Source organism: Microcebus murinus, chromosome 19 (assembly GCF_040939455.1).
Source record: "Microcebus murinus isolate Inina chromosome 19, M.murinus_Inina_mat1.0, whole genome shotgun sequence".
Lineage (NCBI taxonomy): Eukaryota > Metazoa > Chordata > Mammalia > Primates > Cheirogaleidae > Microcebus > Microcebus murinus.
Window position 1 is genome coordinate 37875022 of NC_134122.1, and position 13646 is coordinate 37888667.

Sequence of the window (13646 nt, forward strand, 5' to 3'; positions counted from 1 at the left end):
TCATCTAACTGGTACTTTGCCCTTGCCTCGAATGACTCACAGGCCCCAAAAGCAGCAAGTCTAAAGCTGAACTCACCAGCTCTGCTGTGTCCCCTCCAGTGATCCCTGTGTGGGGAGCGGCTCCACCATGTACCCAGAGCCAAGCCAGAGATGGGCGTCATCTTCTGCCTCTGTCCCCATGCCTCTGCATTCGACGATTCTGCCTCTTCCATCTCTCTTTAATGTATACCCTCCTCTCCGCTCCCACAGAAACTGCCTTGGTTTAGGCCTTAGCACCCCTCAACGGGGTCATTATTACAGCCTCTGGCCTCCAGGCTCACATCCTTGCAAGCTGGCCTCCATGTCGGTGCTGGAGTGAGCTTCCTAAGATATATACGTGACAGTAGAGCCGTCTACTCCCCCATCTACCCTGCATGCCTGGTGCCACTCCAAGGCTAGCGGTAGGCATCTGACCCAGGCCTGGGCCAGGGGTTGGTTCAGGGACGTGAATATGGCCCAGGTCACAAGAAGGAGGAGGCTTGCCCAGTGGTGAGGATAATGGACAATAACACCAACAAAAGGATAAGAAGCTAGGATGTGAAGAGAGGCCAGTTTCTGATGGCCTTGTTTGGGTTCCCAGATGCAGACATGAGTAAAGCCAGGATCCTCCCTGGGTCTCTTCGGAGTGAACTGATTCCTTTTTGCTGAAGTCAGGATTGAGTTGGATTATGGACACTTGCAACCAAAAAAGGCCATCATATGTAATATTTCCTTCCTCTGCACAGAAGTCCTTTAATGGCTCCTCAGGGGAAGGACCAAACCCCTTGGTCCACAGAAAGGGCTGCTCAAGGGCAACCCACCCACCCCTGCTACCACCTGGTGTTTAAAAGAAAAGAAAAGGAAAAAAAAGCAGCCAACCTCTCTGGGCTTATTCATTCATTTTCTCTCTCTCTCTTCTCATCACCCACCATCTCTGGCATCCTTACGTCTGTGTTCGCATGATGCCTTCTTTCTGAACGTGCACCCTGCTTCTCCACTTGGGGACTTCTGGTCACCTCTGGGATAGGGGACAGCTCTCCTTACCCAGCCTGACTCTCTGGCATAGATTGTTGCCACCCTGTCTCTAACTTTGTCACAGCATTGTCACTGCCAACTTCTCCAACTTCTCCAACAGCAAATGGTGCCCTTAAGGGCAGGTACCATGTCTTTGTGCCCCAGTGGAGCCGGGGCCCATCAACTTTCCTCCAGCGCATCTGAGCACATGGCGGGCAGGGCTGCGTTCTGGGAAATGCACCACTGTCATCTCAGGGGGGCAGCATGACGGGCGGGCTGTGCTCACTGCCACTGCCAAAGCCACCAGCAGGAGTGAGAGGCCTCATGGGCTGGGACTCATTTTATAGACTGGGAAACAATCTCAGAGAGTCCCAGAGAACCTGCTCATGCTCGTACCAGGCCCAAGTTCTTTCTACCAGACACTGTTGCCTTCGGACAACCAAACCACCAGCTCAGTGTCAGGGATTTCAGAAAAAGAAATCAGGCTTTGGATGCTGGGAGGAAAGCATGCAATCTGGTCAACTAGGATAGGTATTGTTTCCCCCCTTCTTTTACATAATAACAGCACCTCTATTTGGTTTTGAGGGAATGACCTGCCCCAGCCGAACACATGGGTAAGAAAGGGAATCAAGGCGCCCTGTCCTTCCACCAAGAAGGGGCCGTGCTGGGCCTGGAGCATGCACCTTGAGCAGTGCCAGAAGCCTGACGAGGTTGGAGCAGATGCACAGCAGGAACCCAGAGCAGGTTCACCCATCATGGCCTCTTCTTGAGAGCCCCCAGAGCCACCATCCTTGCTCTCCTTCTTTCCAAACTTGGTTTTTCAAATTTCCCTTCAATTTGAACTCCCGTGTATGCCTTTCCTGCGTGAGTGAGCCATATTTCGCTTCTGGCGCTTATAGTCAAAGACTCCTGCATAGCATAGTCACTTCTTGCCAAATGGAATTTCTGCTCTGCCTGTTCCCATCAACTCCCCTAGTCGATCTCTCCTTACCGCCCTGTGGTCCCTCGGTGTCCCTTCTTCCTCCCAAAGAGAGAAATTCAGGGAGACGTTGATGGGGGAGATGAGGTCCTGAACGCACACCTGAGGGTGATAAGAACACAGCCTGTCATGAGTCTAACCTTTACCGCACTTCTGATTAAATGCATATCTTGTATGCATTTTATAACGATGAAACTCTAGCAGTTTGTTGTCTACGACCTTAGCAGCAGCGAAAATACATTTACTACTTGTCAGGTGTTTGTAATCTGCCCAGGGTGCCTCTCTGCACAAGTGTCACTCCTCAGGCCCAATTCCATGGCACACATCACGCATCAGTCACAACGCTTGCTCCCACTGAGTCCTAATGGAATCTCTGAATTTTCATCTTAGGCAGCCATTGTCAAACATTGTCCAAGAACATTCTAGAATAACTAGAATATCCTACTTCTAGAATTCTGTTCTTTGAGAACAGGGATGGGTCTTAGTCTTTTGCTATGCCTGATGCTGCACTTTGTAGGCACCCAAATTGTTTTTCATCTCAAATTCCTACTGCCCTAAGAGATAGGCATTATTATCCCTACATCCAAAATGAGGAAAATCAAGCCTAAAAAGGGTGACACAATTGTCCTAAGTCTAGAATTAGGAGTGACACAGCCCAGATTTGAACCCAGATGTCCAAATCCAAAGATCTTTCTACCGTGTCACTAGGCCTTCTTCTTTGGCAAATTTATGTTTAAAATTTCCAAATCTTGTAAGGGGAGGGGGTGGAAGGAGGCAGAGGAATACTGAGTGGAGGTATGAATAAAATGAGATTGAGAGATAATAATTGTTGAAATAGGGGCACGAGTACCTGGGTGTTCATTAAACTATTTTTTCTAGTTTTGCATGTTTCACATTCCCCACAACAAAAAATTTAAAACAAACTTCAAAGTCTTATAACCTAGTCATATACGGAGACTTTCATGGGATATTTAAGAGTATAATTTGATATTAGTCCCATTTTTACACAGGACTGCTTATAAGCAAACTGAATCTGGGTGTTTCAGCAGTTGTTCAAACTAATATTTATTTATTTATTTATTTTAATTAATTAATTTTTTTTTTTTTGAGATAGAATCTCACTCTGTAGCCAAGGCTGGAGTGAGTGCCATGGTGTCAGCCTAGGTCGCAGCAACCTCAAACTCCTGGGCTCAAGCAATCCTGCTGCCTCAGCCTCCCAAGTAGTTAGGACTACAGGCTTGTGCCACCATGCCTGGCTGATTTTTTTTTCTATATATTTTTAGTTGGCCAATTAATTTCTTTCTATTTTTAGTAGAGACGAGGTCTCACTCTTGCTCAGGGTGGTTTCGAACTCTTGACCTTGAGCTATCTGCCTGCCTCGGCCTCCCAGAGTGCTAGGATTACAGGCGTGAGCTACCACACAAACTAATATTAAAAAGAAAAACAAAAAACTCTTTCTGGGATGGGTGTTAATAATAAATGACCATACGTACCTGGCAAATAATGATATACCATGATGACTGAGTATTCTGTAGCCTTTAAAAATAATTATGAGGCCGGGTATGGTGGCTCACACCTGTAATCCCAGCACTTTGGGAGGCTGAGGAGGGAGGATCGCTTGAGGCCAGGAGTTCGAAGCCAGTCTGGGCAACATAGCGAGATCCTATCTCTCTAAAAAAAATATTAGCCAGGTATGCACCTGCAGTCCCAACTACTTAGGAGGCTGAGGCAGGAGAATGGCTTGAGCTCAGGAGTTGGAGGCTGTAGTGAGCTATGATCAGGCCACTGCACTCCAGCCTGGGCATCAGAGCGAGACTCTGTCTCTAAAACACCCTTCTAATGATGAAAGCTGCATAGCATCATTAATGTATGATGTGTGAAAATGGAAGGGAAAAAGGGTGACTGCATTGCAATTGCAATCATGTTAAAAATGTATTAAAAACTACTAGCAGCTGAGTGCAGTGGTTTCATGTTGGTGGTCCCAGCCTACTCAGGAGGCTGAGGCAGGAGAGGATCTCTTGAACCCAGGAGTTTGAGGCTGTAGTGTGCCATGACTGCACCTGTGAATAGCCACTGTACTCCAGCCTGGGCAGCATAGTGTGACCCCACCTCTAAAAATGAAACGAAAAAAAAAAAAAACACTAGAAGAAAGTATGCTAATGGTGTTATTACTACTGTTGCAGAGGAAATGACACTCCAGAGAGATCACAGTGACTTGTCACCAGCTGGACAGCAGCAGAGCGGAGCCTGCCCAGCGCTGCCTAACTGCAGTCAGCTCACCCTCCCCTTCTCAGAGCGCTAGTGCTGGCTCCCTTACCGGGAAGTGAAACCAGAGATCAGAGCAGGACTCGTCTGAGGTGACAGCTTTGTTCCCACTGAGTTCGTGTCTCCCTCCTGGGAACAACCCCCGGCTTCTGGTCCGATGGCCATCCAACTGCAGGGTGTAAGTGAGATTGGCAACCAGACGACCTGCGCAGGGTGGAAAAGGCAGGTGATGAACGGTGGCGGGTCCCAGGCCCCAGGCCTGGCTGTGGGGCAGGCAGCCTCTCTGGGGAGCGGGAGGACAGCACTGACCTTGGAACTCAGGGATGAGAGGCTTGATCTGGAAACAGAGTGTGATGTTAACTCCTTCCTTCTTCCTGTCACTGGCTGAATAGGAGCATTCCACTTCATGCACTGGGATCTCAGCCGGGGAGAAGGACATCCGAGTGACCACATCCACCACGGGCCGGGAGCTGCAGGGCAGAGAACAACCAAGTCTCTCCTTCAGCCTCCTCTGCTCATCCCCCATCAGATCAGACCTGGGGCTCACACGAGCAGAGTCCAGAGGACGCTCCTTCACTAGAGTAGACTGCACCTTCACAGTCTGCTCTCAGTGACGCTAATGATGTAGTAGGGCCCCCTCCAGCAGCCTGCTGACCCGTGAGCTCTAAGAAGAGAAATCATACTGAGCTGCTTCCATGCCTATAACCCTTCAACGATGCTGCACGACATCATAGTAAAACCCAAGCTTTAGGCCGGGCGCGGTGGCTCACGCCTGTAATCCTAGCATTCTGGGAGGCCGAGGCGGGAGGATCGCTCAAGGTCAGGAGTTCCAGAACAGCCTGAACAAGAGCGAGACCCCATCTCTACTAAAAATATAAAGAAATTAATTGGCCAACTAAAAATATATAGAAAAAATTAGCCGGGCATGGTGGCACATGCCTGTAGTCCCAGCTACTTGGGAGGCGGAGGCAGGAGGATTGCTTGAGCCCAGGAGTTTGAGGTTGCTATGAGCTAGGCTGATGCCACAGCACTCTATCCAGGGCAACAGAGTGAGACTCTGTCTACAAAAAAAAACAAAAACCAAGTTTTCTGCTGTGCTCACTGGGCCACCGCTTCTCCAGTCTTATCCGCTGCTCTGCGACCTCTTGGCTGATACAGCCACACTGGCCCTCTCTCAGTCCTTGCACACATCAAACTTTTACCTGCCTTGCAGGCTGGGCACATCCTGGGCTTCTATTAAATACATAAAAACCTCTTACCCTGATGTCTGCAAACCCGGCTCCTTCTCATCTTTCAAGTCCCGCTCAAATATCACCTCCTCACAGGGGCCTTTCCTGGCTACTCAGTCTAGAGCAGGTCTCCCTTGCTGTCCTTTCTTGTGGTACCCTGTTCGTTTCCTTCACTGCTTATTACAATTTGTAATTAACTATCTTTTGTTTAATTTTTTATTCTCTGTTTCTCCACACGTAAACTCTGTGCCCAATGCCTGGTTCAGTGTTTAAGACATAGCAGGTGATCAATAAATATCTATTCCCTACGTGGTGCTGTGTGATTCTTCCAACAACTCTGAAGATATGGGTAAGGCGAGAAATGTCACCACTTTAAAGATGAGGAAACTTGGGTCCTGAGAAGCTAAGGGACTGGGGTGAGACGCCTCAGAAGTAAAGGGCAGATGTTCCACTTGAATCCAGGTCACCCTGTTCTAGACACATTCCTTCACCCACCACGGGAGGCTGCCTCTCTACGAGATTTCAGTGGCAGATAGGCCTGGGTTCACGGCCGGTTCTGCCACTGATGGCAGCTGTTTAACATGGAGTATGATATGAGCCTCTGTAAACAGAGGACCTGTCACACCGGGCTAGGCTGAAGACCACTGAGCTCACGCCTACCAAGCATTTAGGTGGTGCCTGCTCACCTCAACTACTCCCAGGACAAGAGCTGAGGTTGTTGGGAGGACTCAGGGGTCCCATCTTACCTCAGCACGACCACTCGGCCCTCAGCCCCCACAGCCACATCTGCCAGGCCATCCCCTTCAAGGTCCTTCACCCCGTGGATGGAGCGTCCGAACCACCGAATTCCTGAGAACAGCCGGGTCCCTTCTATCCGCTGAGAGCAAGACAGAGATCATGCTGAGCTGGAGGAGGACAGGATGGAGGCCGGGAAGGGCCAGGCGGGGGAGTGGGGTCTGGGCGAGGCGGCTTCAGGCCCTGGGCCTGGGGTTGGGTTGGCAGGCAGAGCTCCTCACCTGGCTTGGCCGGGGGCTGAGCCCACCCTGCCGCCCGTTGAAGATGTACACAGCCCCCTGCTCCTCCAGGGGGGCTCCCACAGCCACATCCGTCAGCCTGTCCCCGTTGATGTCTATCAGGGCAGCGATGGCCGCTCCAAAGCGCCCCAGGGGGTAGCCGTGATCCCCCTGCAGTTCTGAGACCTCTTCAAACCCCAGCTAGGAAGGAGCAAGGAGACAAGTCACACCGTGATCACTCAGTGGTCATTCACCTTGATCACTCCGTCACAGCACATGGCCTTGTGAAGGACAACTTAGTGAAGAATACTAAAGAAACGTAAGATATGACAGGCATGGTGGATCACGCCTGTAATCCCAGTACTCTGGGAGGCCAAGGTGGGAGGATTGCTTGAGCCTGGGAGTTTGAGACCAGCTTGGGCAACATAGCAAGACCCCGTCTCTACAAAAAAATAAAGATTAGAAAAATTAGCCAGGTGTGGTGACACAAGCCTGTAGTCCCTGCTACTCAGGAGGCTGAGGTGGGAGGATTGCTTGAGTCCAGAAGTTCCAGGTTGCAGCGAGCTATGGCCATGCCACTGCATTCCTGCCTGGGCGACAGAGTGAGACTCTGTCTCTTAAAAAAGAAAAAAAAAAAAAAAACAAGAAATAAAGAAATGTAAGATGTGGTCCTCACAGACTTGGAATGGTGCTGCAAACTAACTGGGTTCAAGTGCCAACTCCACCTCTTCCTGTCCACGTGCCCTGTGGCTTTGGGAAGTTATTAATACCCCGCCCCGCCAAGCCTCGGTGTTCCCCTTTATAAAGTACAGCTTGTAGGATCTCAGGAGGTGGTCGTGAGATCAAATGAAGTCATGTCCATAAAAAGCTGGTAGCTCCCCTCCACCCCCTCCTACACAGCCTTCTGTAGTGAGGAGTAGTTATTGTCTGTCAGTCTGTGTTGTTCTAACAGTTTAATTAGCCCAGGATCAGACAGAGAAAGCCCTTTAGCCCTCAGCTCCATGTCCCGGCGCCCACCTGTCTTCTCTGGTAGACGAATACCCGGCCTCCTCTCTGCTCCCCATAGAAGAGCGGGGCTCCAACCAGCAGCAGCTCCACCTCCCCATCTTGGTCCACGTCCACGCCACACAGCTCCCCACCGAAATAAGAGCCAACCTGCGGGGAGAGGCAGGTGTCTGAGGAGGAGCCTGTGGGGACACAGGGGCAGGCAGGAGCCTCCCTGCCCTTCAGCTGCACCATGTCCATCTTATTCCACTGCCTCAGGTGCAGGTTCAAACCCTGGATCCGCCCTCAGAGCCTGCATGAATGAAGACAAGGTGGGCTCTTTGAGGCTCAGTTTCTGAAACTGGACAGTGGAGATGCCAAGGCTTACCTCAGAGGGTGCCGTGAGGGACAAATGTGATAGTGTTTGGCACAGGGCCTGGCACAGGGGCAGTGGATGAGGGCTCAAAGGACAGCAGGGAGCGTGCCGCACGTCACGCCAGCCCCTGGTCTGCAGATGCCCCACGGGCGGTGCGCACCTGGATCCCGTCTATTTTCTGGACCTGGCGCCACTGTCCGCTGTCATCTGGCTCTTGGAACAGCAGCACTCGGCCCACGTGCTGATATCGGGGGGCTCCTGCTGCCAGCAGCCGGGTGTTCCCCTGGGAGGGCAGCCAGGTCACCGTGTAACCTGAGGGGACAGAGTGAGAGGACTGGAGTTAGAAACACAAAAGATGCTGGAAGAAGGTGACACACAGAGGGAAAGGGGCAGAGGGCCAGCGAAACTGGGTTACTAACAAAGACACATTGAAACAGCCAGAAGACCTGAGAAAAGCAGTCATCGCTCTGAGCAGTGCAAACAGTGCCATTTGGCCCAAGGCTGCTACATTCCCCAGCTGCATAGTCTTGACAATTCACTTTGTGTCTCTGAGCCTCAGTTTTCTCATCTAGAAAATGGGAACAGTACTAACCTCATGGGGTGGTTTTAAAGATGAAATAAGTCCATGAATATAAAATGCTTAGCACTATGCTTGCGATGGCTAAACTAAGATCTAAAGGAGAGCAGCATAGTAGACATCTAAGATGATATTTATCTCTCTCAGTACATATATATCTACACATATGTATATAATATGTATGTGTATATAGTGGGGTGGGGGCCTAACTAGAGATTAAACTTTAGAGTTATTTTCTCTTCGTCAATGAGCAAAGTCTACCTTTTTTCCAGTATACCAAAGGACAGAAAATCACCCTAACTAAAAAATATATAAAGAGAAAAAATTAGCCGGGCATGGTGGCGCATGTCTGTAGTCCCAGCTACTTGGGAGGCTGAGGCAAGAGGATTGCTTGAGCCCAGGAGTTCAAGGTTGCTGTGAGCTAGGCTGATGCCATGGCACTCTAGCCCAGGCAACGGAGTGAGACTGTCTCAAAAAAAAAATATATATATATATATACACACACACACACACACACACACACACACACACACATATATATATATATATATATATATATATATATATATATATATATATATATATCGAAAAAGAGCCAGGCACAGTGGCTCATACCCATAAACCCATCAACTCAGGAGGCTGAGATGGGAGGATTGCTTGAGCCCAGGAATTCTTTTTTTTTGAGACAAGAGTCTCGCTCTATCACCTGGGCTAGAGTGCCATGACATCAGCCTAGCTCACTGCAACCTCAAACTCCTGGGCTCAAGCGATCCTCCTGCCTTAGCCTCCCAAATAGCAGGGATTACAGGCTTGAGCCACCACACCGAGCTAATTTTTTCTATTTTTAGTAGAGATGGGGTCTCGATCTTGCTCAGGCTGGTCTTGAACTCCCGACCTCAAGCAATTCTCCTGCCTTGGCCTCCCAGAGTGCTAGGATTACAGATGTGAACCATCACACCTGGCCTGAGCCCTGGAATTTGATATCATCCTGGGCAACATAGCGAGAACCTATTTCTAAAAAATTTAAAAAATTAGCCATTTGTGGTGGTGCATACCTATAGTCCCAACGACTCAGAGACTGAGGCAGGAGGATCACTTGAACTTAGGAATTGGAGGTTACAGTGAGCTATGATCATGCTACTGCACTCCTGCCTGGGTGGCAGAGTGAGACCCTGTCTTTTAAAAAAGAAAGAAGAAAAAGAGAAAAAAAGAGAGAAGACAATTACTACAGTAGACTCCTTTAGAAGGGTAGATGCAAGATGAATAGCACCAATTTTCCGGAGGGAAAAATTAATAAGAACATTTTGTGTTCTGAGTTTAACAAAAGAGTGACCTGCTCCCATACAGTGGTCACAGATAAGGCAGGGTGGAAAGATGGTGGCTCTGGATCCATGAGAAGGTGGAATCTGGAAGCAGTCCCAGCCCAGAGCTCTGGGAGCCAGCTCATACCTCGGGGCAGGCTCATTGTATGAATGTGAACTAAAAGAGCTGTAACCTCAGAGCACAAGGGTGAGGCCCCACTGCAGCCTGAGCCTGGCATCACCTCGGTGAACAAATATCCACAGAACTATGCAGGAAGCGATTCAACAGCGACACCATGAGGCAGAGAGAAGCAATAGCAATTGTGGATGGACTAAACTCATTTCCTCTATGCTTGGCATCAAAAGAACTCTCGAGACTGAATAAAACCCTAGAGTTCTCGGACAAAATCGAGAGGAGGAAGCCTCAAGAAGTCCTCAAGTGGTCTTTCTACTAATGAAGCAGATTGCCCTGAAACGTATCTTGGATTTAATTTATAGGTATGACTGAACGATGACACGGAGAGAGGACACTGTTGTTGAAATAAATTTATTACTCACAGCTCCCCAGAAGCAGGAGCCAGTGCAGGCCATGCAGGCCAGATGGGGAAGCACCAGGTCAGCGAGAGGCAAGAGTGAGGGAAGAGTACAATCCAGAGCTCTTACTGTGGTTTCCGTGGGAAGGATGGTGAGGTAGGGTAGGCAAGTCTAGGATTGCACAGTTTGAATAATTTTGGCAGGCTCTGGGCTATAGTGTTGGTCTCTAGTTGGCTGGTACCTGGCCCTGGGCTGATTTAGGGCAGAGGAAATAATAGCTTGGTGTGTAAGAGTTGGATAAAGGAGGTAGTTGGAGACACAGGCTCATGATTGGGGGTTTGCATATAAAAGGGGTGTTCACAGGCAAGTTGTTCACTATCTCTAGGAATTAGCTAGCTCTGGGAGGGGCAGTCTCTCCAGGATTAGCAAGTCCTCAAGATGTCAAAGCATCAGAAAATACAGAAAATAAAAAACATGATCAATACACAGATGAGGGGCTATATTAAGAGAAAAATTAAGAACCTTATAACCAGACTTGAACTCTCAGTTTGTTCATGCTGGTAGCTTAATTGCTTTCATTATTATTTTGAAAGCCAGACTGAGAGACCCTCTGGCCCCTGAAACCAGAAGAAACCCGGCAGAAAAGAGAAGTACTCACCCAAATATCCTGCTCTCACTTCTGGTGTCAATGGTTGGTTCCCAACAAATGTGTCACTCTGCAGGTCTGACTTCAGGTCTAGGAAGCCCCCAGCCCAGTCTTTGGCTCCAACTGCCCCCACGACTGCATGGCCCTGCCCAGGGAAGAAGATGAGTGGGGTTGGCTGCCTTCCAGGAGCCAGCTGTGTCCCCGTGCCACCCCACCGCCCGTGGCTTCAGGCCCACCACGCACCCTGCTGAGGTCAGCGCTGATCCCACTGGAGGACAGCTCCATGTTGAAAGAGGTCAGATCCTGTTTGCTTGTGCCTGGGGGACAGAAGGGGGAGGAGAACAGACAAGACTAAAGAAGCAGTAAAAACAGTGACCCTCATGGAAGGGCAGAGGAGGAAGAGCAGCATCTGTCTCTGCATGAGAAAGGCAGACAGACCGGGAAGGGGCTTAATGCTCAAAGTCGGGCCGGGCGTGGTGGCTCACGCCTGTAGTCCTAGCACTCTGGGAGGCCGAGGCAGGCAGATTGCTAGAGGTCAGGAGTTCGAAACCAGCCTGAGCGAGACCCCGTCTCTACCAAAAATAGAAAGAAATTAATTGACCAACTAAAATATATATACAAAAAATTAGCCGGGCATGGTGCCGCATGCCTGTAGTCCCAGCTACTCGGGAGGCTGAGGCAGGAGGATTGCTTGAACCCAGGAGTTTGAGGCTGCTGTGAGCTAGGCTGACGCCACAGCACTCACTCTAGCCTGGCCAACAAAGTGAGACTCTGTCTCAAAAAAAAAAAAAAAGAATGCTTGAAGTCAGCTTTCTGGACTTGAACCTCCAGTCTCTCCCCCTTGGCAAGCCCAAGATGTAGCCCTTGGTTTCTGCTCCTACTCGGGCCTCCCACTTCAGTGACTGGTACCCCACCCTGCTAAGGAGCCACAGTAGGAACCAGAACCCTCTGGAGTCCTCCCTTTCCCTGTCCTATCTCCAACACATGTATCACCCAATCATGAATGAGTCTACCTTCAAAATACACTGTCCGGGCCGGGCACGGTGGCTCACGCCTGTAATCCTAGCACTCTGGGAGGCCGAGGCAGGCGGATAGCTCGAGGTCAGGAGTTCAAAACCAGCCTGAACAAGAGCGAGACCCCGTCTCTACTATAAATAGAAAGAAATTAATTGGCCAACTAATATATATATATATATAAAATTAGCCGGGCATGGTGGCGCATGCCTGTAGTCCCAGCTACTCGGGAGGCTGAGGCAGGAGGACTGCTTGAGCCCAGGAGTTTGAGGTTGCTGTGAGCTAGGCTGACGCCACGGCACTCACTATAGCCTGGGCAACAAGCGAGCTCTGTCTCAAAAAAAAAAAATACACCGTCAGCTTCCCTGAATGACGGGTTCTGCCACCTGGAAAACAAAGCCATCTCATCTCTGGCCCGACCAGTGCGAAAGCTCGCTAATGTGGTCTCTGGCTCCTTTCTTCCCAGCTTTGTTTCCACAGAGCAAGTCTTTCTAAAAATCACGCATCAGACTGTAGCTTTCCCTTTCCTCAAAAGCCTTCGTGTCTTGCCATTGTTCTTTGCACTAAAATCCAACTTCCTCTCAAGGGCCTGAAAGGCCCAACCCCCCCCCCCCCAAGGCTCACTCCTCAGACCACACTGTGGTCACTCTGATCTTTTCTTCTGTTTCCCCAACATGCTAAGCCCGTTCCCCTAGCCCAGCCTCTGCAGTTGTGCCTCTCTTGGACTGGAATGTTCTCTGCCCACATTCCACATTCCTCCCATGGCTGGCTCACTCTTGTCTTTCATGTCTCAGCTCAAAAGTCACTTCAGAGTGAATTTAATTGTCTTTAATTATCATGTTTGTTTACTTGTTGGCTGTCTCTCCTTATTTATCTTGGACATGAGCTCCATCTTTGCAGTATCCCTGAGTGTCTTATTCACAGTCAATCAATAAAATGAAAATAATATCACTAGGCCAGGCGCGGTAGCTCACGCCTGTTATCCTAGCATTCTGGGAGACCGAGGCAGGCGGATAGCTTGAGGTCAGGAGTTTGAAAGCAGCCTGAGCAAGAGCGAGACCTCGTCTCTACTAAAAATAGAAAGAAATTAGCTGGACAACTAAAAATATATAGAAAAAATTAGCCAGGCATGGGCGCATGCCTACAGTCCCAGCTACTCAGGAGGCTAAAGCAGAAGGATTGCTTGAGCCCAGGAGTTTGAGGTTGCTGTGAGCTAGGCAGACGCCATGGCACTCTAGCCCAGGCAACAGAGTGAGACTTTGTCTCAAAAAAAAAAATATATATATATATATAAATAAAAAGAATGCTGAGAGAAATTAATGGAAAGTGCCTGTTACATGTATGTTTTCAAGACACATGGCAATATATTATGATGATTGGTTCACTCATCAAATAAATATGTAGAGTAACCAAGTATCTGGTGCCAGGTCTCTCCATGGCAGACCTCATGGCTTAGTGTGGGGCAGGGACACTGAGCGGATAATAGAATGCAATGTATACAGGTCTGTGACAGGGAGCATACAGTGGTGACAGCAGCACACAGGAAAGAGCACCTAACCCAGGCTTGGGGCAACAACTCAAATTTATACAGAGAAAGTGACATCTAAAAACTTATAATCTCCAGACATTGAGACAATAAATTTCTGTTGCTTTAAGTCACCTAGTTTTTAGCATTTTGTTACAGCAAACTCAGTTG

General features: G+C 49.2%; 1 protein-coding gene across 4 annotated transcripts in view; it reads right to left on the reverse strand.

Annotated features, from left to right (window-relative positions):
• ITGAL (integrin subunit alpha L) overlaps window positions 1–13646 on the reverse strand; it is a 38399-nt gene that overhangs the window by 14948 nt on the left and 9805 nt on the right. For all 4 annotated transcript variants that reach the window (XM_012764226.3, XM_020281344.2, XM_012764224.3 and 1 more), the window contains exons 10-18: window positions 11180–11253; window positions 10949–11081; window positions 8039–8190; window positions 7536–7673; window positions 6522–6719; window positions 6252–6382; window positions 4586–4746; window positions 4329–4480; window positions 2024–2113 (exon numbers count right to left, since the gene is read on the reverse strand). In XM_012764226.3, coding sequence (XP_012619680.1) covers window positions 2024–2113; window positions 4329–4480; window positions 4586–4746; window positions 6252–6382; window positions 6522–6719; window positions 7536–7673; window positions 8039–8190; window positions 10949–11081; window positions 11180–11253 — 1229 coding nt within the window. The remainder of the gene's footprint in view (window positions 1–2023; window positions 2114–4328; window positions 4481–4585; window positions 4747–6251; window positions 6383–6521; window positions 6720–7535; window positions 7674–8038; window positions 8191–10948; window positions 11082–11179; window positions 11254–13646) is intronic.